Source organism: Bos indicus, chromosome 2 (genome assembly GCF_029378745.1).
Source record: "Bos indicus isolate NIAB-ARS_2022 breed Sahiwal x Tharparkar chromosome 2, NIAB-ARS_B.indTharparkar_mat_pri_1.0, whole genome shotgun sequence".
Taxonomy (NCBI): Eukaryota; Metazoa; Chordata; class Mammalia; order Artiodactyla; family Bovidae; genus Bos; species Bos indicus.
Genome location: NC_091761.1, coordinates 102,383,638 through 102,410,636, shown reverse-complemented (window position 1 = coordinate 102,410,636; position 26,999 = coordinate 102,383,638). Strand labels below are relative to the sequence as shown.

The 26,999-nt window shown below is 36.7% G+C and overlaps 1 protein-coding gene across 1 annotated transcript in view; it reads right to left on the bottom strand.

Annotated features, from left to right (window-relative positions):
- VWC2L (von Willebrand factor C domain containing 2 like) overlaps window positions 1–26,999 on the bottom strand; it is a 213,461-nt gene that overhangs the window by 166,299 nt on the left and 20,163 nt on the right. The window contains exon 3 of the mRNA XM_019985486.2: window positions 16,714–16,843. Within this exon, the coding sequence (XP_019841045.1) occupies window positions 16,714–16,843 (130 nt within the window). The remainder of the gene's footprint in view (window positions 1–16,713; window positions 16,844–26,999) is intronic.

Here is a 26,999-nt window from a genome sequence, read left to right as displayed (position 1 = left end):
CTTTTGTAGAAACTGATAACTAAAATTCATATGGAAATGCAAAGGACCTAGAATGGCCAAAATAACTTTAGTGGAACAGAAGGGAGAGTTCAGAAATAGATGAAAATGTATATAGGCATAAATAACTGCTTTTTAGCAAAGGTACAAATACAATCAGTGGAGGAAAAAATAGTCATTTTAACAAATATTTTTAAAACAAATGGATGTCCAAATTAAAAAACAAAACAAAAACCTTCAGTCAATTCCTTGCATCATATTCATAGTATAACTCAAAATGAATCTTTGTTCTGAATGTAGACTCTAAAACATTTCTAGAAAAAAACAGGAAAAATACTTTTGATTCTGGGTTAGGCCATGATTATTTAGTTACAACACTAAAAGCATGGTTCATAAAAGAAAACATTGATAAATTGGATTTCATCATAATTAAAACATTTGCTCTTCAAATGACACTGTTAAGGGAATGTAAAGACATACCCACAGGCTGGAAGAAAACATTTGCAAAGCATATGTCTAATAAAGAACTTGTCTCTAGAACATATGAAGAAATCTGAAAACTCAATAATACAAAGACAAAAACCCAGTTTCTAAAAATTGGGAAATGATTTGAACAGACATGTCTCTAGAGAAGACATGCAGATGGAAAGTTAGCATATGAAAAGATGCTCAACATCAATAGCCATTAGAGAATGCAGCTTAAAACCATAATAAAATAATAATACGCTTCTATTAGACTAGCTAAAATTAAACAGGACTTATGATCCCAAGAATTGGTAAGGATGTAGAGGAACTGGAACTCTCACACATTTTTGATGGAAACTTCAAGTAATACAATCCCTTTGAAATATAAATAGTTTGGCATTAAAGAAAAAAAATACTGAAATAAACACCTACCATATGATCTAGCATTCCACTTCTAGACATTCCTACAATAGAAAATAAAGCATATACCCATACAAAGACTTGTGTGAGAATGTTTAAGACAGTTTTATTTGTAATAATAAAAAACTGGAAATAGTCCAATGTCCAACAACAAGTGAATGGATAAATTATACAGTGGTATATCTATATAATGGAGTACCATTCAGAAATAAACCGGAATGAGCTAGGATACATGCTGCATGGATGAGTTTCAAAATAATCATGCTGAATGAAAGAATTCAGACAAAAGAGAATACATGTTGAACAATTACATTTATACCAAGTCCTAAGAAATGCAAATTTAAATATAATGACAGAAAGCACGACAGAGATTTGCCTGGGTGAGGCTGGGCAGAAAAGGGCTAAAGGGAAGAAATACAAAGGAACATGAGGACAGTTTTGGAGTGATTGGTATGGGCACTTTCCCAACTATAACAATAGCATCACATGTATACATATGTTAAAACATCAGATTGTACACTTAAAAAATGTAGAGTTGATTTTATGTCAATTATACCTTGACACAGCTGTACAAAGGGATTAAAATATTCTTAAATATGACTTGGAAAATGTTAATAGTTATCATAACTTAAATCCAGAAAATAACTTACTTGAAGAAATCACTTCTTCATAGTAGATCAGCATGACAAATGATGAATGGATTTCATCTCACATTGCCCTTTCCTTCATTACTGTGCCTTCTCTAGTGAGTTTAAAATCAGGTGAATGACCATGGCTTTATTATTAAGAAATATCTTTAGCTCTGACCCTAAAGATAAAAAGTTAAGCTTTGACCCTTAACTTGAACAGCATCTGCCTGGTATCTCCCACCTGTATCACTTCTATGCCCTGGGTGAGCCACCTTTGCTCCCACTGGGGTTTACCACGACTAGATCCTCTCCAACCTACGTGGCCTTGCTTTGACTCCAGGGAACTTTGTGTCTAACTCTTTCTTCCCAGCCTTGTCTTCCTTCTAGTCTGGGTGTAACAGTATCTCAGATACCACTGGCTGACAATCTTTCAGCTTTTGCTCTCCCAATATCCCCCAATACATACATCTTTTATTAGAAAAAAAACCAAAACAAAACTTTGAGCATCAGAATTGCCTGCATGGCTTGCTAAGGCATAGAATGCTGGGTCTCACTCCCAGAATTCCTGATTTTGTGATTTAGCAGCAGCAGCAGAAATGTGCATTTCTGACTGGTTCCCAGATAATGATGGTGTCCTGGCCCAGGGCTAATTTGAGAACAAGTGGTCAGACACCACTGGCTTTGAAGTTTGATAGAGCAGGGTTCAAATCCCAGCTGTGTATCTGAGGGTAGTTTATATACTTTAGTCTCAGTTGTCTCCCCTGCAACAAATGAAAGCTGGTGGCACTCTCAGTTCAGTTCAGTCGCTCTGTCGTGTCCGACTCTTTGCGACCCCATGAATCGCAGCACGCCAGGCCTCCCTGTCCATCACCAACTCCCGGAGTTCACTCAGACTCATGTCCATTGAGTCAGTGATTCCATCCAGCCATCTCATCCTCTTTTGTCCCCTTCTCCTCCTGCCCCCAAGCACTCTCAGCAGTTAGGTTAATTATTATTATCAGGCCAGTCATTGAGGAAACATGAAAAAGGGAACCGTATCCCTCAACACATGCCATCAGCAGACATGTCAGTTCATTTCAGCCTCCCAGTGTTCCTTGCTCCCTTCCTCATCCTACAGGCACCTGACCTACCTAGGTGTTTTCTCTTTGGTCCAGTATCTTTTTATGGTCTCCCTATTATCCTGGGCTTATACTTTCCCACATTTAAACTAATTGCACCTATGTCTGATGATCTAGTCATCTGATAAAGCCAAGAAAATATATGTTAGTTAATTGGTGTCATTAATACTTGATGTACCAGCTATTCTTTTTTTAGTGACATTAATTATGAAAATTTTAAAAAATAAAATTATGAGCATGAAAATATGTATTCAGGATGTGTTCAGGGACATGTACACTGACAGGCTAGAAGAGGCACTAACTTTGATGGGTTGAACAAGCTCTTGAGCATATCTCAGATATCTGCATGGGGGCTAACTGTTTCACTCAGTTTAGCTATTGTACTTAATAGGACTATTAAAAACAATCCAATTAAGTTTTTAGCCATCAGCCTTCAGGAATTGTGGCCTGAGAGGCTTGCATGTCATCCTCTATACTGCAGCTTTCCTCCTCTGCTGCTTCATTGTCATCTCTCTCCATTACTAAAGAAATCATCAAATCAACGCAGGAAGGACAAGACAGACATGGAAAATCCCACATCTTAAACACAGGACATCATTTCTTTTTAGATTCTGCATATAAGGGATGTCATATGATATTTCTCCTTCTGTCAAAGAAATGATACAAATGAACTTATTTATAAAATAGATACAGACTCTTAGACTTAGAGAATCAACTTATGGTTGCCAGAGGAAAGGATGGGAGGAACAGATAGTTAGGGAGTTTGGGATGGACATGTACACACTGCAGTGCATAACCAACAAGGTCCTATTGTATCGTACAGGAGACTCTACTCAATACTCTGTGGCAGCCTGAATGGGAGGGGAGTTTGGGGGAGAATGGATACATGTATATGTATGGCTGAGCCACTCTGCATGTACCTGAAACTACCACAACATTGTTAATCAGCTATACTCCAATACAAAATGTTTAAAAAATTAAATTAAAAAAAATAAACATAGGACATCAGCCCCTAGTACCTGTCATCTTACCTAGCCCTGTTTTAAATTCCCACACAGTATGTTGGAATGAGGCAGGTTTTTAAGTATTTTGTTATTTAATGACATTGGAAACTAACTGAGCTTAGCCATACAGAAGGCATGTGTGTTGCTTTATGGACCTTTCTGCAGAATGCATAAAAGTGATGGGTGAAAGGAAGAGAGGACTCAGGCGTGGCTTGTTATCTACCCTGACAAGCAGCCACGTTTATGGCTGCTCTGTACCATCACCTTGTACAAATGAAGCTCGTGTAAGCAAAATGAGTATGCATGCAGGAACTTGCCATTTCCCTTTTCCCAATTGAGGGGCATCCAACCATAAATATGTTTCAAAAGAGGTTTAACATTTCTGATAGATTGATTTGAAGCAGCTCAGAGCTACATTTAAATATCAGAGGTCTTCCTGCAAGGGCTTTCTACCTCAGCCACAGCCATCCTTGGAGAGATTCCCCATCACTATATGCCAGAAAAGGTACTGGTTAGCAAGTTTCCTTTGCCCCTGTTTTATGCCATATTTCTAATAAACATCTTTTTCAGTTGTAGTTTGATTTTTTAATGTTATTTAATCAACAATTATTAATTGTTTTAAATTACTATAAATTAATATAATTATATAATATATACTATAAATCATTATAATTATTGAAATTATTATTTAATCAATAGTTAAATATTATTCCCTGCAATCAGTGCTCCCTCCATCCCAATATCAAGCCCCATTTTCTGAGTCTGTTTGCCAAATGTTAACAAATCACAAATTCAGTCAACGCTAGTGGCTTCCTTAACTGATAACCAGTCCAATTCCTATTGTTAGATAAAATATATCATTATAGGTAATACTGGCTAAAGTGTTACATTAATGCTTTAGCATTAATATATGAACATATGAAACATATGAACATGCAGTCATTTGTTACATGCAGTCATTGGTTAAGAAAACAGAAGCTCTAGGTATCCATAGCAAGGTTATAACACAGTAAAATATCAAACTTGACTCAATTTCCCCCGGCAACCAGGCTGTCTCTACTAGACCACCTTGAAATGCCTTCCATCAATATATGTACCACGAATCCCAGTGGACATTGAAAGCAAACTTGATTAGGAAAAACACTCTCCTTCCCATTGCACAATGCCTCCTAAACTCTCCATCTGAGAGCTCTTCTCTATGAAGTAGAAGACTGATACTTTTCAAAAGAGAAGTTAAAAGAACTCAAAGGATTTTCTTAATTTTGGCTCTTCCAAAAGCACAATATGGGTGTACATTCATTCATTGATTCACAAACATATATTTGCACCTACAACGTGTTATAGGTAGTGGGAATACAACAGTGAACAAAACAGACAAAAATCTTTGCATGATCTTTGTACTTCTGTGAGCAGGGGTGATAAACAATGAAATAAGTAAAATATATACCATTCGGGGGGGCAGTTGGTGTGACGAAGAAGGAGAAAGCAGTTGCCAAGACTGCAAAGGGGTGATCTGGGGTGCTACCTCAGAGCTTACAGCACATATGGAGATCAGAGCCTTGGGCATGAGGGGTGTCCTGGTGGTCCTGGGCTCCTGGCAAGGTCTGAGCTAAGCACGAAGAAATCAGTCCTAAGTGTCTCAAGCTGATGAGGAGGGTGAGGCTGTGACTGCTGGTCAGGAAGGTGTCAGGATGTTTTCAGGAGGACCCAGAGTTCTGGATCCCTTCTATACCAGTGATATGGGATGTAGAAACCCAAGAAGTTTGGTCTTATCTGTAAGAAAGGGAATCTGTGCCTCAGAGATGAGCCTGTTAGATGCCCTTGCCTCAGATCTCTGAAACTTCTGTGGGAGTTAAAGTAACTTATACCATCCTGGAAGCCCTCTAGGCTCATCTTGCCAGGTGCTTTTGAAGACATTCAAATTCAAAGCAGGTCAAGGAATACTATTTGCATGGCAACTTTGTTTTATTTTTGTCTGACTTCACAAGGTTTACATTAATTAGTGAAGGGAAAAGGGGATGGGGCCAAATATAGCTTGCTCTGTGTCTGAAAAGCCTGAGCTTCTATATGGCAAAGACTTGAGGTGAAGGAGGGACTTCCTAATACATTGACCTCAGAAAGGAGGTTTGCATGAAGGGAAACTCTCCCTTACTCTGCGCCTTCATCATCAGCAGTGATCCATTGGTCTCTGGGGGCTTCTGAGAGCTACATGGATGTCTGGGCTGTGTGAGGGAGAGCTTGGGAGTCATTATGGACCGGTGGCTCCACACCCCTGACATGATCCCTTGTGTAGTTCCCGCATGGTCAGTGACTCGAGTCTCCCTTAGAAAAGATTTGGTGGGACTGAGTGTCTTGGCTTCCTTGTCAGACCTCATTCACGTGATTACTCCTAGAATCAAATCCAACTCCCAAGGAACCTGTTAGTGATCCCCATTGCCCCTTTGCCATCATCCACAGTTGAGAGGTGTTTTGTTAGAGATTACTGTATACAATCCTAGAAGTCAGCACTGTTCTACAAAAACATGGTTGAAGAGAGTCTCACGAATGAGAGGGAAGGTGGGATTAAGAGTAGAATGCATGGGTAGTTCTGGAAGCTATATTTAGCACTCTGTCAAGCTGCTGTTTTGAACTAGATTACCTTTGAGGTTATCTGAATGTGTAAGAAAAAGATATTCAGTACAAGCACGTGCATCACCCTCCCTCCAGTCCCCCAGATGCCCTGGGGAGTGATACCCTGGACATCAAAGAACTACATGGCGCTCCAAGGAGTGAGTTCTTCTTAACATATGCTAAGTGTGTGTTTTGTGGGAGAAACAGACCTAAATGTTTACATGGAGAAAAAATAGTCCCTATGCATTTTCTGTATTTTGAGGAGAAAACACAGAGAAAAAGTCTCACTTTTGCATATGTTGGTTTTCTTCCTTTCATTTTCTAAAGGACTGGGTAGCCCTGATAATTAAAGAAGAGATGGTATTAGCAGGAAATGAATGTAGCATTAATTTTCATTGTGTCAACATTGTAAAATAATCTTTTTGAAATCTAATTTGCTGATGAATTAAGAGGGAATCCTGTTGGCTTTAGACAACATAAATATAAATATTTCCTTTCATATTTTGGAGTAAGTTTTGTGAAAGCAATGGGAAATTATTGTTTGTAGCTCATTAAAATGTCTGTTTATAGTTACTCTGTTTTGACATCTACTCTATACGAATATGATAATTCTGACCTTCAGTTATGGAATCAATGAAATGCAGACTTTGAAACTGCCCTTCATAGGATGTGCTTTCATCATGAAATATTTCAGAGACTCTGTAGCCAATGGATATGTGCAAGTGCCAGAACATTTTTCTTCTTCAGTGTGTTTGTTTAATGTCTCTGTTTCACTTGTTACTGTCTACCTAAGAGGAAGTGAGAAAATATCAAATTGAGGTGAAAGACCAGTTTTCACACTTAAAAGGCTGATTTGCAAAATAGCTTCATGAAGATGTAAATGGATAGACTTAAGTGAATATGTTAATCCTAATAAGTACATAAAATGGGCAATGAAGTTTTCCAAATTCTTTACAAAGAATCTCATAGTTAAAGGAGTTGAAAGTCAAGTGGAAGAATTATTAGTTGGTTCACTAATTATGGAGTAGAAGTTATTACAAAGAATAACTGCAATTTCTAATAAGAGGTATGTTATTAATTATATAACTAAATATTTTTGTTTTACCTTTTAAAGAATTTTTTTAGTTTCTCTTTTAAATAGTAATTTTAAACCATAGGGATCATAAATGTTTGTTACAAGAAATTTAGGAACTATGGACTAGCAAAGGAAAGAAAGTAAAATCATTTATTAGCCTACTGTTCAAAGATATACACTATTTTAATTTTTCCTTTTATAAATTCCTTATTTGCATTTATGTTTAGGAAGACCATTCCTGTCCTAAGAGTAAATTGATGTTTAGATTAAAAAATCCCTTTATGATCACATTTTTTAGATTGAGGTCTTTAATCCAACTGATAGTTATTTTTGTGTAATGGGTAGTAATAGAATGTAATTTCACTTTTGTAAAACAATTATTAACTTTTATATTTTTAGAATAATATATTCTTTCATCAGATGCTTGGATGTCACATGAAGAGTATGTTAAATTGTAATGCAAATGTGAATTACTTTCTGATTTTCTGTTATATTTATCTATTTTTGTTCCACTATCACACTGTTTAAAATTATTATACCTTTACATATGATTTTAATATATCTGGTAGATTGAATTTCCCAAGCTTCCCAAAAACATTCATGTACTTAAAATTTTCCAACTTTTGCCAACTTACAAAATAAAATTATATCACATGGAAAATTTGATAGATTAACATTTATCTTTAGAGAAATAGCATTCTAACAAATTTCAGTTCTCACATTTAGAAATTAGTCATCATTTTTAAATTACATTTAAATTGTCTTATTATATTTACAAATAGTTCTTTGTAAGATTTTGTGACTTTTTAAAACTTTCATATTATATATACATATATATCTCCCCCACAGATTAATATTTATTTTAATGTTTTTAAGCCTAGTATCTGTTGATTCTAAGTAGATATCACTGTTATGCATTACTTTCATAATTTTGAGCCACTTGAAATTAAAGCTTAAAAATGTATTACATAAGATAAAAACATAATGGTAAATGGAAGCTAAATATATTATACATCATTAAAAATGTTTTGTTATTGTTGTTGTGTACTTGCTAAGTTGTGTCCGAATCTTACGTGATCCCGTGGACTGTAGCCCACAAGGCTCCTCTGTGCATGGGATTTCCCAGGCAAGAATGCTGGAGTGGGTTGCCATTTCCTCCTCCAGGGGATCTTCCTGACCCAGGGATCGAACCTGCATCTCCTGCAATGCGGGCAGATTCTTTACCATTGTGTCAACTGGGAAGCCCAGAGAGATCTGCTCTCTCAAATTTTTTTCTCTACTATCTTACTAAATTTTCCTTATAGCAGTTTTTAGTCTATTTTCTTGGATTTTTCAAGTATATTCTCATATGCAAATAATAGATGTTCTGTCTCCTGACTTTTTTCCTCTGACTTCTTTCTTTTCTGATTATATTAGCTAGTTCATGCCTACTATCTATTTGAATTTTCAATAATAGTGTAGAGCTTTGTCTTGTTCCTGAGCTTATTAAGAATGCCTTTAATGTTTATGTATTAAGCATGATTCTGTCTTTTAGGGCTGAGGTAAATGTATTTTAATATACCCTTAGTCTTATTTTATTAAACCTGTGGCGGATTCATTTTGATATTTGGCAAAACTAATACAATTATGTAAAGTTTAAAAATAAAATAAAATTAGAGAAAAAAAAAATATTTTAGTCATCTTTATATACAAATGGGCTTCTCCTGTGGCTCAGTGGTAAAGGATCTGCCTGCAGTGCAGGAGATGCAGGAGAAATGTGTTCGATCCCTATCCTTTAATTACTCTTCTGGTCACTGGATCACTGTTAAAAATTTGGTGTATATTGTTACAGAACTTTTCCTATGCTATATACAAAGATAACAAAGGGTTTAAAAAATAAAAATCTAATTTGTTAGTGAGCTTGAATAGTTTTTATATTTTTTGAACATTTATATTTTGCTTGTGAACTGCCTGTTTGTGTACTTTTCTGCTGGTTTTATTCTCGATTTGTAAAGATTTAATATTTTAAAGAGGTTAACTCTTGTCTCTCTCACATTTGCCTTCACACTTTTACTCCCTAAAAGCAATCATTGAATCACCCCTAATATTCTATCGTGTATCCACACTTGGCTCTTTATGTACATACAAATTTAATATCTATCTGTTTAAAATTGTATATCAGTTAAAAATTAAGATGTTTAAATATATCACTTAAAATGTATATATTATATATAGACTACAATACTATATTATATATAAAGGATGGATAGTCTACTCTTACACTCCTTGTTTATTTTACACAGCAGTGAAAAACATCAGGCTGCAATATACTTTTATTACTCCACTGAAGTACTATTACATTTCTCCCACCTTTAAGCTCTTAAAATGCAGTGGAAATTTAGTTCATAAATGTGGGATGAAGTACAAAAAGTGGAACTGTTAACTTCAAATTACATGAACATTTTTGATAGTGCCTTCTTAAAAGTTGTTCCAGCATTTTCTCAGCTCTTGGTATCTTTGCTGATTTGAGGTATCATCAGTCTCAAATTATTATCAACACAATAGTGGTATTTCCTTGTTTTAATCCCTATCACTCTGATCCCTTGTGAGGTTTGTGTGTTTTCATATATTTACTAGACAGTTGGTTTTCTTCTCCTGTGAATTTTCTTTGTATACCTTTTGCCTCTTTTCTTCCATGTGGAATTGTTTTTTTCTCTTATTTATCTCAAGGAGCTCTTTGTTTATTAGGAATATTAACATCATATGTGTTGATACATAGCACCATTTTAGCCAAGCACCTTTAGAAGGCATTGGATGGCTCCAAAGTCCTTTCTCTTATTTGTGCACTGCCCATCCCTTTGCTGTCTTCTTTCCATTTACCTTTCGGCTAGTCTATTTCCTTCTTTATTTGTATCACTACTAAACTGGAAGACAGTAAGGGATATGAAATTAAATATTTGAACAGGGCTTATAACAAATTCAGTTTAGTTGAAAAGGATATGAAAACTCCTTGTTTAATGTTTATGGAGGGTGTTTCCTATTTCAGTTTTTCATGAAGTGACTTTTTCTTCCAAATCATGAATATGACTGACTATTTATCTCAGTGAAAAGCAGAAAAAACTCACTGACATATTGGCAGATGAAATATAAAAAATGCAGTTAGTCATTTGGATGATCTAATGACCAAATACTTCACTAGTCAAATGAATGCTCAGATACCAAATATTTTAAATATTTATATGATACTCCAAAATAGAAATATTGTCTTTATGTAGATGCTGTGCTAATCTTTTTTTCATATTATAAAAACAAAAAACATAAAGAATATTAATTCCCATGGAAAGGACTGGAGCTGAAAGACAGGCCAAAGTCAGAGTCTTGGTGGAAGAAAAACAGTCTAGAAATATTGTATCTTTCAGGGAAGCATTTGGATTGTAAGTTCATGAAGATGTATAGAGGAGGGAGAAGCAAATGCTTAATAAATTTTTTTTTAATAAATTTTTTTAAAACAATAAATTCCTACATCAATCACTGTAATCCTCCCCCCAAAAAATTACTTTTCTCTTTCTCCTCCTGTTTTGTGTATGCCCAGCTGTTCACATATTTCCTTAATGTTTCTATTTTACTCAGACTAAATTGATTATGTCTTCTTGGTGCTAACCTAACTTTAATAAGAATGGGATCTATTTTGTGGATTGGTTATACTCATTGTCAGACATCGGAAAATCTTGCTTGAGGTAAACACTGAGTGTTGGTCTCTCAGTCATGTCTGATTTTTTGCAACCCTGTGGGCTGTAGCCTGCCAGATTCCTCTCTCTATAGGATTTTCCAGGCAAGAATACTGGAGTGGGTTGGCGTTCTCTTTTCCAGGGGATCCTATGACCCAGGGATCGTCTGCATTGCAGGCAGATTCTTTACTGTCTGAGCCACCAGGGAAGACTCATTGAGAGCCAGGAAATGAGACAAGAAAACATGGAGGCCAAGAAATTAAAAATTATTTTTTTTACATCATTAGAGAAAAGTTTTAGAAGTATATTACTTTATATTTATTCTTGCAAATTACATATTATAAAGACTAAAGAGACTATCATTATTTATCTAGGGATCAGATTACCTTGCACATACAATGTTAAAAATATTTATTTGTAAAGGCAATTGCTACATTTTACTCTTTTCTGGGAAAACTTCATTTACCTACATATATATCACTGTACTTCCTTTTTTTATTGGTCTTAATCTGAGAATGATGATTTTTGTATTAACTGAATATTGTTTATAGTAGATTCTATTGCTTTAAACTTTCATTTATATCTTTAATGTCTCTTGCTCTTGGCAAGTTATAATTCAGGAAGGCAGAAAAATCAATCTTAGCATGTAGAAAGAAAGTATTTAGCAGCCAATATAGTTGGCATTTACGCAAGTTAAATTTTTTCAGCATTTTTGAAGATTTAAGATAATGTAGAAAATGTTATAGGGATGTTTACAAATTAGAATGTACAGCCTATACCTTCAATCCATAGGGTAGATTTTTATCTTCTTCTTTATTGTTTTTCAATATAAGAAAATAGTACCATACCTTAAAAATAGTTTACACGATGCTGTGCAAATGAATCTTTTCATTTGGAATAAGATAGTCTTATCATGTGTTGGAAATTAAAGAAATTGTTCTAGGTATACTCTCTTACAGTACACACTTATCGCCCCTTTGGCTCTTCTACATCTGGGTCATCTGTTGGCATCTACTGGACAAAGAATGAGAGCAAGCAAACCTTGGGCTCAGTCTATTTGCTCAAAAATACTGGTACCACGGGACCACTGGTACCACTGGTATACTAGAAATCAGATTGATTATATTTTTGCAGCCAAAGATGGAGAAGCTCTAAACAGTCAGCAAAAACAAGACCAGGAGCTGACTGTGGCTCAGATCATGAATTCCTAATTGCCAAATTCAGACTTACATTGAAGAAAGTAGGGAAAACCACTAGCCTATTCAGGTATGACCTAAATCAAATCCCTTATGATTATACAGTAGAAGTGAGAAATAGATTCAAGGGATTAGATCTGATAGACAGAGTATAGACAGACATAGCCTCAATAACTATGGATGGAGGTTTGTGACATTGTACAGGAGGCAGGGATCAAGACCATCCCCAAGAAAAAGATGCGAAAAGGCTAAATGGTTGTCTGAGGAGGCCTTACAAATAGCTGTGAAAAGAAGAAAAGCAAAAGGCAAAGGAGAAAAGAAAAGATATACCCATTTGAATGCAGAGTTCCAAAGAACAGCAAGGAAAGATAAGAAAGCCTTCCTCAGTGATCAATGCTAAGAAACAGAGGAAAACAATAGAATGGGAAAGATTAGAGATCTCTTCAAGAAAGTTAGAGATACCAAGGGAATATTGCATGCAAAGATGGGCTCAATAATGGACAGAAATGGTATGGACCTAACAGAAGCAGAAGATATTAGGAAAAGGTGGTGAGAATACACAGAAGAACTATACAAAAAAGATCTTCATGACCCAGATACTCACTATGGTGTGATCACTCAGCCAGAGCCAGACATCCTGGAATGCGAAGTCAAATGGGCCTTAGAAGGATCACTACGAACAAAGCTAGTGGAGGTGATGGAATTCCAGTTGACCTATTTCAAATCCTAAAAGATGATGTTGTGAAAGTGCTACACTCAATAGGCCAGCAAATCTGGAAAACTCAGCAGTGGCCATAGGACTGGAAAAGGTCAGTTTTCATTCCAATCCCAAAGAAAGGCAATGCCAAAGAATGCTCAAACTACAGCACAGTTGTACTCATCTCACATGCTAGTAAAGTAATGCTCAAAATTCTCCAAGCCAGGCTTCAACAATACGTAAACCATGAACTTCCAGATGTTCAAGCTGGTTTTAGGAAAGGCAGAGGAATCAGAGATCAAATTTCAACATCCGTTGGATCATTGAAAAAGCAAGGGAGTTCCAGAAAAAACATCTACTTTTGCTTTACTGACTATGCCAAAGTCTTTGACTGTGTGGATCACAATAAACTGTGGAAAATTCTGAAAGAGATGGGAATACCAGACCACCTGACCTGCCTCTTGAGAAATCTCTATGCAGGTCAGGAAGCAACAGTTAGAACTAGACATGGAGCAACAGACTGGTTCTAAATAGGAAAAGGAGTACATCAAGGCTGTATATTGTCACCATGCTTATTTAACTTATATGCAGAGTACATCAAGAGAAATGCTGGGCTGGATGAAGCACAAGCTGGAATCCAGATTGCCAGGAGAAATATCAATAACCTCAGATATGCAGATGATACCACCCTTATGGCAGAAAGTGAAGAAGAACTAAAGAGCCTCTTGATGAAAGTGAAAGAGGAGAGTGAAAAAGTTGGCTTAAAACCAACATTCAGAAGACTAAGATCATGGCATCTGGTTCCATCACTTCATGGCAAATAGATGGGGAAACAGTTAAAACAATGACTGACTTAAGATTTTGGGCTCCCAAATCACTGCACATGGTGATTGCAGCCATGAAATTAAAAGATGTTTGCTCCTTGGAAAAAAAGTTATAACCAACCTAGACAGCATATTAAAAAGCAGAGATATTATTTTGTCAACAAAGGTCTGTCTAGTCAAATATTTTCTTCCAGTAGTCATGTATGGATGTGAGAGTTGGACTATGAAGAAAGCTGAGCGCCGAAGAATTGATGCTTTTAAACTATGGTGTTGGAGAAAACTTTGTTCCTTTGGACTGCAAGGAGATCCAACCAGTCCATCTTAAAGAAAATCAGTCCTGAATATTCACTGGAAGGACTGATGTTGAAGCTGAAACTCCAATATTTGGGCCACCTGATGCGAAGAACTTTTCATTTGAAAAGACCCTGATGCTGGGAAAGATTGAAGGTGGGATGAGAAGGGGATGACAGAAGATGAGAAGGTTGGATGGCATTACCGACTCAATGGACATGAGTTTGTGTAAACTCCAGGAGCTGGTGATGAACAGGGAGGCCTGGCGTGCTGCAGTCCATGGGGTCGCAGAGTCAGACACTACTGAGCAACTTAACTGAGACTGAGACTGATACCACTGGTGGTCATAAGGATTCTCCAGCAATCGTTAATATGCTTTTCATAGACAACGATTACACTTTGCTTTGGGGCATAAGTGATTAATTAGTGGTGCTTAATAATAAAAGTTAACAAGTCATAATGTTATATCACATTCAAAGTTAGTCTTTGGACTAATTCTAATTTAGGTTCTTTTTCCTGAGTTAGAAAAAGAAAAATTGCTAGGGATTGGAAAAGTGGTTGTTTTGCAGTTCTTCATGAAAAACTTAACGAATATATTTCTTTCTCTCCACATAGACTTTTCAGTAATACTGAAGTGTTACTAATTGATTACCTAATGAATCGAACAGTTGAAATTCATTCATTATTCATTTTTATATTCAAAATGTACAAAGAGTGTTTCATTTGAGGACAAATTTCTACTCTCACACATGGCAGAGAGATATAGGATAATGTTGGGTGATATAAAATACAGTGTAACTAAGTTTGTAGAGGCTAGTTTAACATTTGACATAAACATGAACTCTAGATATATTATAGGTTTGGGTGGGGAATACCTAGGATGATATATGTTTAAAACCTGTACTCTAAATATATGGTCTATATATTTTAATTTTCCAAGTATTTTGAGTATGTCAAGGTGAGAGTTTTAAACTCTAAGGATAGTTTTGTTTACCCTAAATGTAAAACACAGCCAACCAGGTCCATCCAGGGAAGAGAAGATCCTCAAGGACCTGTTTAGACACTTGCTTCTGGGGGAAAAAAAATGGTCTTTAGTCAAAGAGTTGTCAATCCTATTTTTAAAGATTGATTAGGAAGCTGATTTTTTTCTTCCTTCTGTCCTTGGAGAAAATGAAAAATAACAGGTGCTCTTCTACTTTAGACTAACCATTCATATACTTTATGACAGTTAGGTCTCCCTGGAGCCTTCTCTTCTCCAGGACAAATTATGCAAACTCCTTCAGTCTGTCCTCATAGGTCCTATGTTTCAAGCATTAAATCATCTTATTGTTCTTCCCTGTATCTTTTCCAATTTCTTCAATATCCTTTTAACAGTATAAAGTCTTAAAGATGATACCTTTGCATATGTTAGATCAGGTTGAACTTCAGGAGGATATTTATCTCTATCTTCTAAGTCAGAGTGATGGTCCCTATAACACGGATGAGTTGGATGGAGGGATAAGAAGAAAAAGAGAACCCAGGTGTGCTGTTTAACATTTGACTTAACAGATTTATATGATGAGAAATAACAAAAACTGTGCCTGAAAAATGTCATAAGGGTTCTTTATAAGTCATATGAGAAGATGCCAAAACACTATGAATAGTATAAAAACAATCAGAACTGCTTTTTTTTTTTTTTGCTAAGTAACCTGTTTTTGGTTTGTTTTACTAATTATAACTCTGCAAGGGAAAAGATTAGTAGGTGAGCTTACATAATACCAGATTCTAGACAAAAATACACAATAACAGAGGAAGATGAGAACTGCTAATCCAAGGAAGAAGGCAGGGATTCAACATTAGAGTGACCTCAGCTTAATTAAGAGCTAGACCTACCTTTTCAAGCAGATACTTGTGCACTGACAGAATGTTACATACTGAAGATTTATGTTTTGATTGATATATGATTGTATATTTTGATCATATACAATCAAAATCATGGCAAGAGTGTGATTTTGAGTTTGTTGGTAAGTTTTCCTGGATTTATAGCACTGCCTTGTTTTCTCTGCGGCATGGCCTTGACTTTGGGTGATTGGCATGCCAGTCATTTCAACCTCTCCTTCATATAAGGGCCAGAAAGAACCCATAAACTTATAAACCAAGTTCCCCTCCATGGTAGTTACTATAAGCGTACTTGTTCATTGTACTAAAGACCTAGAATAAAAGCTCCAAACTTTCTAGTCTTTCTTATTTCTATTAAGTGCATGAGTAATTGGTTTTTGTAATTCATTGATAACTTTAAGTCTTGTCTATGCACGAAGCAAAATACCTGGCATTTATGCTACTCTCTATCCTGGGTATATACTAGGAACTGCTTCATAGCCTCCATGAAAGAGAAATCCAATCACTACAAAAAGATGGTACTGCGTTCGTTCCAAAATTTTATAAATCAACAATAAATAATAGGGAGCACAACAAAGTCAGCTTGTAAGAGCTCTAATTCCCCAGATGGAAAACTTCATGATTCACCCATTGCTGGATTATTTTCACTTTAAGGTGGGATAAAAATATTAATTGACCATGCCCACATTGAAAAATCACACAGGTATATCTCAGAGGGCTTCTGCATTGAATGGTGTGCAGTGGTGGCATATCTGTACTTTGCACTAACCCCTCTTTGAAAGCTAATGCAGTATGGTCTTACCATTTTTGCAGACAGGACAACACTGTTCTGGTTCATAGACTGGGTTGACACACTCAGGAACTGCGCAGTCTGCTACAACACAGTGAACTTCATTGCTGGGCTCACAGCGACACCATTCACATGGAGAGGGCTAGGAACAAATCTAAAATTAGCCCCTTTTCTCCTATAACTTAATGCTTGCACATTCATATGCTGTCAGAAGATAAAACATCATGTTTATATTGGCTTTATTGTATTAACTCCATTTACCATGTGTATGATCATTTTTTCCCCATGGAAGGCCACCTGGACACCCAAGCCAAGGGTGTGTGGGTTGGTGGGTTGCCAAGTGCAGCTCAGGTTGCCATGAGCAACCAGAGCACTCATGTATGATGTTTCCTATGTCTTATGTTCCTACTTTCCAAAGAAAGATTTGGACAGCTAAAATGTCACCTCCTGGTTTGGTTTCCAGATGCACTGATTGCTCTGCCTTCCTCTGCTAAACAGGAATGACACTGGCACATGTGCAATAAGTTTTTTCCATTTGTCATTTTTGCCTGCAAAGAAAGGATTACTGAGAAATGAGAAAATGGTAAATGGAGAGCTTTACCCTTGGTAGAAATTCCTTTTCAAGCTAACCTAGATTCTAAAGGGCATTTTTTTCTCTAATGTGAATTTTAGAGGAGATTGCATTGGGGATCCAAATGTCCAGGTACTGCCTCTTCGAAGATTTAGTGAATACCTTTCATCTTGCCTGCTTGCTTTTATGAATGAACTAAAATTGACAGACTTTAAAAAGCCACTATTTAAGAGTCAGAGACTCTAAAAGTAGAATTGAACAGTGATTCATTTAGAGAAAAAAATTAAGAAGTAGACGCCAATTTTTGTCTTCACAGTACTTACCAGACAAGAATGAGTTTGGGGTTTTCTCATTCCTTTCTAGAAACTTCCTATACCACAAATAATCTAAAGCAGTGGCCACTCTGTGACTTTCTCATCTTTTATACTTTCTAGTTTTTCCTTTTCATAAAATAGAAGTTGAAAATTCTGGAATGAAAACTTGGAGTTCTCAGAAGTTATACAGATCTAACAAGCCATTTGTCCTTGGAAAGTTCTGCCTCCAATTTCTTTGCCAGAGTGACTCACTTGTGTGTTCATTCAAGTCCACAGCTTTTGTCTCAGTGACGACTGTCCACAAGGCCTTTCTCTTTATGAACTTGACACTTTATGAAATATCAATGCATCTTGACTCAGGTAGTCTGTGAGAGTAGAAATATTTCAACTAATTACTTAAAGTTAATTTTATCTATGCTTTCTATTTGAAGGATAGTCTAGCTTTCTTATTTTTTTATTTTCTTTTTATTGGTGATGGTTTAGTCCCTAAGTCATGTCTGACTGTTGCAAGCGCATGGACTGTATCCTGCCAGGCTCCTCTGTCAGTGGGATTTTCTAGGCACAGATACTGGAGTGGGTTGCTATTTCCTTCTCTAGATCTTCTTGACTGAGGAATCAAACCTGGGTCTCCTGCCTTGCAGGCAGATTCTTGACTGACTGAGTTATGAGGGAAGCCAATGTTCTTTTTATAAGTTTATTTTTAATTGGAGGATAATTGCTTTACAATACTGTGCTGGTTTCTGCTGTATAACAGTGAATCAGCCGTAAGTATACATATATCCCCTCCCTCTTGAGCCTCCATCCCACCTACCCCCATCCCACCCCACTAGGTCATCACAGAATACCGAGCTGAGCTCCCTGTGTTATATAGCAGCTTCCCACTAGCTACCTATTTTATACTTGGTAGTGTATATATTTCAATGCTACTTTCTTGATTTGTCCCACTCTTTCATTCTCCCTCTGTGTCCGTAAGTCTGTTCTCTATGTCTGCATTTTTATTCTTGCACTGTAAATAGGTTCATCAGTACCGTTTTTCTAGATTCCATGCATATACACTAATACGTGATATTTATTTTTCTCCTTCTGACTTCACTCTGTATAATAAGCTCTACATTCATCTACCTCACTAGAACTGACTCAAATGCATTCCTTTTTATGGCTGAGTAATATTCCACTGTATTTATGGACCATGACTTCTTTATCCATTCATATGAGCTTAGCTTTCAGTGAATTATTTTACTTTTAAATTTAGTAAATACAATGGGATTAGCCATAGAATCCATGGAAGAAATATTGCTATCTCTTAGCATGGTCAACTAGTTTATTGGTGAGAACAGTTAAGCTCTTTACCATGTGGTTAAGTATTCCAGAAAAATCTACCGTATCATCCCAAGGGCTGGGACATTCCTGGAGCTCCTCTACCAAATAACCTCAGTAAATTAAGGAAAAGTTTGTTATTACAACATGGTATTTGATGAAGGAAATTCTGAGTGAGGAAATAGCATGAGAGATGGGTATTCAATCTGCTATACTGCTTCCTATTTTGCAAGTCCCATTGTGAGATCTTAAATTGCGAAGCAAACTTGTCAGAAGTTGTCTCCCTTTTCTTTATTAGTTGCAAAGAAGGACTTTTGCATAGCCTTCTGATGTACAGCAAGGACTTAGCCTGAATTTATCGCTAACATGAGAGAAAATTGGAGAGGAACTAAAAAGTCTCTTGATGAAAGTGATAGAGGAGAGTGAAAAAGTTGGCTTAAAGCTCGATATTCAGAAAACTAAGATCATGGCATCTGGTCCCATCACTTCATGGGAAATAGATGGGGAAACAGTGGCAGACTTTGGCTCCAAAATCACTGCAGATGGTGACTGCAGCCATGAAATTAAAGGACACTTACTCCTTGGAAGAAAAGTTATGACCAATCTAGATAGCATATTGAAAAGCAGAGACGTTACTTTGCCAACAAAGGTCCGTCTAGTCAAGGCTATGGTTTTTCCAGTGGTCATGTATGGATGTGAGAGTTGGACTGTGAAGAAAGCTGAGTGCTGAAGAATTGATGCTTTTGAATGGTGGTATTGGAGAAGACTCTTTGAGATTCCCTTGGACTGCAAAGAGATTCAACCTGTCCATTCTGAAGGAGATCAGCCCTGGGATTTCTTTGGAAGGAATGATGCTAAAGCTGAAACTCCAGTACTTTGGCCACCTCATGCGAAGAGTTGACTCATTGGAAAAGACTCTGATGCTGGGAAGGATTGGGAGCAGGAGTAGAAGGGGACAACAGAGGATGAGATGGCTGGATGGCATCACTGACTCGATGGACTTGAGTCTGAGTGAACTCCGGGAGTTGGTGATGGACAGGGAGACCTGGTGTGTTGCAATTCATGGGGTCTCGAAGAGTCGGACACGACTGAGTGACTGAACTGAACTGAACTGAGTATCATTGTTTCTGCACCTTGCCCTTCCGCAGCTGTGGTTGTTCTGCTGGTTCCCTTCTTGCTGAAGGAGAGGCTGATCTGTGCAACACTAGCGGACTGATTTGGGCATTAAAAATCCCAAAGAGGCCCTAGATTTTCCAATGCAAAACACTTATTTCAAAGTATCTGCAGTCATTGAGAAAGATTTGTTGGGTTATTAGATTCCCAGTGTAGACTGAGGAAGAACACCATTCTGATTCAAATGATAGTTTTGAAATTAACTGCTGAGTATCACACTATATCAAGTTACTTATTTCATAATAACTTACTATGAAAGACGTTTTGTTATTATCTCCATCTCAGTTCAGTTTAGTTCAGTCACTCAGTTGTGAGAATAGAGGAGCTATTCCACATTCAAGGTCAGAAGGGGCGGCGGTGAGGAGATACCCCTCGTCCAAGGTAAGAGAAACTCAAGTAAGATGGTAGGTGTTGCAAGAGGGCATCAGAAGGCAGACACACTGAAACCATACTCATAGAAAACTAGTCAATCTAATCACACTAGGACCACAGCCTTGTCTAACTCAATGAAACTAAGTCATGCCCGTGGGGCAACCCAAGACGGGCCCGTCATGGTGGAGAGATCTGACAGAATGTGGTCCACTGGAGAAGGGAATGGCAAACCACTTCAGTATTCTTGCCTTGAGAACCCCATCAACAGTATGAAAAGGCAAAATGATAGGATACTGAAAGAGGAACTCCCCAGGTCAGTAGGTGCCCAATATGGTACTGCAGATCAGTGGAGAAATAACTCCAGAAAGAACGAAGGGATGGAGCCAAAGCAAAAACAATACCCAGTGTGGATGTGACTCATGATAGAAGCAAGGTCCGATGCTGTAAAGAGCAATATTGCATAGGAACCTGGAATGTCAGGTCCATGAATCAAGGCAAACTGGAAGTGGTCAAACAAGAGATGGCAAGAGTGAACATCTCCATCTCACAGATAAGCAAATAGACTGAGAGAGGTTCGATAGGTACTGTAGGCTGTAGGGGAAGGGCAGGGTTTGAATTTAGGCAGCCTAACTGCTATACAGTACTGCCATGAGAGGTCTAGTCTGTGTACCCCCCTCTGAGTAGTTTTTTGTCCAGTGTGTTGTACATCTCTCTAGGCCAATCAGATCCATGAAAATAACCATTAGCAACTGAATGAATGATTTATAGAGGATAGGTACTTCCTGCTAAGAAAGAGAATTTCACTAACTAGGTTTGTTGGTAAATAGATTCTTATGGAGCAGTAGAGCTTCTAAACTTCCTGTCAGAGTGAGTTCATAGAAAATTGTAATAGGCTAGAGATAGTTTTCCATGAGGCTCATGTTCTTGGTGACTTTGGCATCTTCAAGTCTTGTAACCTGGTAGCTACACTCATGGTAGTTATCTGGGAGAGGCAATAACAGATAATGGTCTAGTAAAGACCTCAGGGCCTCTGCCTGAAATCAGTGGTGGCTGGAAGTATATACAATGGATTCCTGAAAAATACTCTGAGGAAGAGCTAATACTACAAGGCTTAGTCATAAGAGGATGCTAGACTTTTGAAACGGATTTTTCAATAATGAGAATCACAAATTAGAAAAATAAAAATATCACTCTAGCCATTCAGTTCAGTTCAGTCGCTCAGTCGTGTTCGACTTTTGAAAGGGATTTTTGAATAATGAGAATCACAAATTAGAAAAATAAAAATATCACTCTAGCCATTAGCAGCTTCAATCAATCTTTCCCTGAACTTGGCTTTATTTACATACCAGTTGCTCTTCCTGGTCTAGAATCTCTTTTCAAGAAACATGTTAGTTCTTTTGTTTTTTATTTGATTGTTTTTAAAGAATGCCTCTGTTACAGTCTACTTCTTCTCATTGGAAGCCTCCATGTGCCTGTCCCCAGCCCCTCTAAATACTCTTCTCAAATTTAATCTACTGATCTTACACTAAAGCCCCTGTCTGTTGTCTGCAGCCTCCCTCCCTAGCCTCTTTCTTTTCTTGACCTCGCCAGTTCATCCATCATTTTCTTGCCTCATTTGACTTCCTGCACCATCCCTACTTTCAAAGTCATTGCTTATACAACAAGAAGTTCCTAGGAGTGGGCAGTGTGCTCCTTTAACATTAACATTACTGTAAAAATCCTTCACATTTATTTACATTGCTGTAAAAATCCTTCCCACCTTACAGCATAAAACTCTGAAAGGTTTGATGCTTTGAATAAATCTTTACATCTTAAGCACTGAGCTGGTTACAAATTTCCTTTTATCATGCTCTTCAATGTGAAGACTATAGATTAGATCTGAAAGTGTCCCCCGTAAAACCAAAGATTAAACAATAAAGCTATCTTTCGAGGAACAGAGAACACTGGAACAAGTACTTCAGAAAAAAAATAAATTATTCTTGCTAGCTTTTTTTCTATCTTTTAGAAGAATATGTGAAATTATGATCAGTACATGGCTCCTGTCATTTAGAGATTTGGTCAGTAAGATGATTAAATGACACCATCCTAAAATTGTATACAAGGAAAATCTTTTTCTAAGAAATCTCACAGAGCATTTTATTTCAATGAAAGTTCTGAAAAATAAAGTAACATTCACTGTATACGCCTTCACATAAATTTTAATTGAAATTAGGTTTAAAGGTCAAATTTATTTCTTAATGTTTGTACTAGGTGATCTGAATATTGTATGTGTTATGAATGTGTATGCCTTCATCTTAGTTTTTTTGAACATATTATCTGTTTAAGCAGAAACCATACATTTTATCTACAGTTTCTGCTGTAATTAAATTATTCATGTGGCAAATCCAAATGCTATCCAGGCTATTCCTAGAGTTCAAGGGGTGCCCTCCTAGAGATGTATTTATTTTGAAATTAATAGAATGAAAAGGGGCTCTTTCTTAACTCTTGGTTTAGGTGGCTAGAGCTCAAATCTTCCTCCTTGGTTTTAGAATGGAAACATGGCAATACAGCAATATGCACCCTTTAAACCATGGTTTATCACTGAAGACCTTGAAGCTGAGATCCTAATGCCATTGTCCGTGACTTTTGAGAATTCTTGCAGAATTAGAATTCCAGAATCCTGGAAACAGTAGAATGCCTTGTGATTGATTTAAAAAATGCAAAAATTAGCCTGAGAACTGGTAACTTAGATTAGTGGAGGGACTAACTCCAGAAAAACAGTCAAATATGTTCTTTGTGAGAATCTGAAGCTAATGTGATCATTGCTAAGTATCATTATAAGATTATTAGATCATGTTATATTGGAGACTTGCAAAGAAGTCTCCAGATATTTAGAGAAGATTGTTGCTGTTGCTGTTTTGTCACTTAGTTATCCAACTCTTTTGCAACTCCATGGACTGTAGCCCACAAGGCTCCTCTGTCCATGGGATTTCTCAGGTGAGAATACTGGAGTGGGTCACCATTTCCTTCTTCAGGGGATCTTCCTGACCCAGGGATTGAACCCACATCTTCTGAATTGGCAGTTGGATTCTTTACCACTGAACTATTAGGAAAGCCTTTCTTCTAGAACATACATCCTTATTTTGTAATCTGAATACAATGAGACTTACTAATCCTTTCTGGAGGAAAGCCTGGATATTTGGTCCAGGCACCAATACCTTACAGCATTATTCTTTATGTGGTGACTGTTACTGGCATTATATGTAGAGTACCTGGGAGGAAATAGGTCCAATCTATAAAGTTTGTTATACAAATTCAAAGTGACAATGCAATTGGCAGGATTCCGCTTACTATTTTAACTTGGTAAGGCTGAAGTAACATTCTTAAAAATCGAGGAGCTCTAAGTTAGGAAAAATTGAAAAAAAAAAGTTTCATTTTGTTGATTTTATTTGGGTGGCTGTGGTATTGTGGTTAAAAGTAAATTCTCTGGGCTTTCTATTTTGTTCCATTGATCTATATTTCTGTCTTTGTGCCAGTACCATACTTTCTTGATGACTGTGGCTTTGTAGTAGAGCCTGAAGTCAGGCAGGTTGATTCCTCCAGTTCCATTCTTCTTTCTCATGATTGCTTTGGCTATTCAAGGTTTTTTGTATTTCCATACAAATTGTGAAATTATTTGTTCTAGCTCTGAGAAAAATACCATTGGTAGCTTGATAGGGATTGCATTGAATCTATAGATTTCTTTGGGTAGTATACTCATTTTCACTATATTGATTCTGGGCATACACACTGAGGAAACCAGAATTGAAAGAGACATGTGTACCCCAATATTCATGCAGCACTGTTTATAATAGCCAGGACATGGAAGCAACCTAGATGTCCATCAGCAGACGAATGGATAAGAAAGCTGTGGTACATATACACAATGGAGTATTACTCAGCCATTAAAAAGAATACATTTGAATCAGTTCTAATAGAGGTGGATGAAACTGGAGCCTATTATACAGAGTTAAGTAAGCCAGAAAGAAAAACATCAATACAGTATACTAACACATATATATGGAATTTAGAAAGATGGTAACGATAACCCTGTATGCGAGCCAGCAAAAGAGACACAGATGTATAGAACAGTCTTATGGACTCTGTGGGAGAGAGCCAGGGTGGGATGATTTGGGAGAATGGCATTGAAATAAATATTATATGTGAAATGAATTGCAAGTCCAGGTCTGATGCATGATACAGGATGCTTGGGGCTGGTGCACTGGGATGACCCAGAGGGATGGGATGGAGAGGGAGGTGGGAGGGGGGTTCAGGATGGGGAACATGTGTACACCCGTGGCAGATACATGTTAATGTATGACAAAACCAATACAATATTGTAAAGTAATTAACCTCCAATTAAAATAAATAAATTTATATTTTAAAAAAGTAAATTCTCCATAGCCTTAGTATTTGAGCTCTTTTCTAAAATGCTTTACTTACTAGTTTTAAATCTTGGGAAAATTATACAGCCTTTCTGTGCTGTAGTTTCTTTATTTATAAAACAAAAGAATAACAATATTACCAACCTCACAGAGTTACTGGGAAGCACATATGTAAGAAATATTATAACATTATTATTATTCACTTGCGTACTTGGCTAGTGATGGCTCTCTTAAAAATAAGGTAAGAAGTGTAAAACTGGAAGCACGTGACTATATTTAAAAGAATATTTAGGTTATTTCTCTTATTCAAAGTATGATATGGTTGCAATAAAGTTTTATAGGACTTGGTTTGGTGGTTTGTGAACTAATAGAATTAATCATGTCAGAAACACATTGAAGAAAAGTTCTGATTAGAAGCCTCTAGATAAAGAGTAATTGTGAATGGTTAAAATGGCCATTATAAATCACTCAGAAGTAAGGCAACAAATCTATTTTCTTTTCTTGAAGGCTCATCATTTATATGTCAATTCAAATGCCCTCTCTCAGAGGAATTCTTACCTGATTCTCTCTCCAACATCTTATTCCAACACATGGCCCATTCAGTGCTCTCATCAGATTATGAAATTATTTTATTGATTTGTTTACAATTATTTATTCTTATCTGCCTTCCTCATAGTTTATAAGCTTCTTATAGTATATTGTTCATTGCTATATTCTTGGCACCAAGAAGATGTGTTAGTACATAACAGATACTCAGGAAATCTCTGTTAATGTATACACAGTTATTTATGTATATTCTGTGCTTCCTTGTTTGTTAAACCGTACACCTGGGCAGTTTCATCTGTTTATCATGCATGGATAGAATTCTGATTCAATAATGTTTGTATTTTATTTAAATATTGTATGGGAACTATGAGGGAAGAAGTTTTCTGATTATGATTCATGAAGTAAATATTTGGGCTTCAGCATTATGGCAATGAACATAAACTTACCCTCTAAAGGTAATTTGAAATTCATCATATCCATCATATGGCTCACCAGTTACGTCAATCTCCAAGCACTCCACTGACTAGACTATCTAGAAGTTGACAATTACAGACTTTTATTGCACTAGAAAATACCATGATAACTAAGATGAGAATACATGTAGGGGAATTGTTAAAGGGCCTAAGAAAAAGTTAGCCTCATTTTACAATGCGTCAAGTTTAATGGTTACTTATTAAACAAAATGATTTTAGTATATTACAAAATATTTTTTCAGCAAAGGCCTTCATTTTAAACATGTCTTTTTTCTTTTTTTTAAATAATTATATTTATATTTTTATTTTTGGCCGTGCTGGGTCTTTATTGTTGTGTGGGATTTTCTCTAGTTGTGGGGAGTGGGGGCTACTCTCTAGTTGCAGTGCAAGGGCTCCTCATGTAAGTGACTTCTCTTGCTACGGAACATGGGCTCTCGAGTGCATGGGCTTAGTAGTTTCAGCTCCCGGGCTCTAGAGCACAGGCTCACTAATTGTGGTGCCTGGGCTTAGTTGATCTGCAGCATGTGGGATCTTCCCGAGTCAGGGATCCCACCTATGTCTCTTGTGTTGGCCGGTGGATTCTTTACCAGTGAGCCACCAAGGAAACCCATGTTCTTTTTCTTAAAGGATGATTTAGAGTAAAAACTCCAACAAAACACTCACTGAATACTCTGAGAAAGAAAATTTGATTCCTGGAAAGTCCTCAGTGAATATTGTTGAAGAGTAAAGGGATATATACTTAAAGAAGGGATGGAGTCTAAGCACCAAGTTTTAGCACACTAAGTACATCAGTGGCTTTCCTCCTAAGTATAGCAGGCTTCAGATACCATGTGGCACTCCATTTCCTTGATAATGGGCAAAAATTATCTGAGAGAACATAGTTCAGACTGCTTTCCCCCAAATTTCTTATTAAACAACTATTTAAAATCTGATCTCTACCAAGGAAATGATTCTGCTTTAAGAAGCACTCTTCTCTTAGAGATAATTTATGGCATAAATTTCATCACTTTATGGAACAAATCTCATTACTTTCAGACTGTATGAGAAATTTGGAAGACTCTATTTCAAAGTTGCTGATGCCTGTCAGAAGTCTGACTGTTCACTTCATTAAAATATGCATTAAATTACA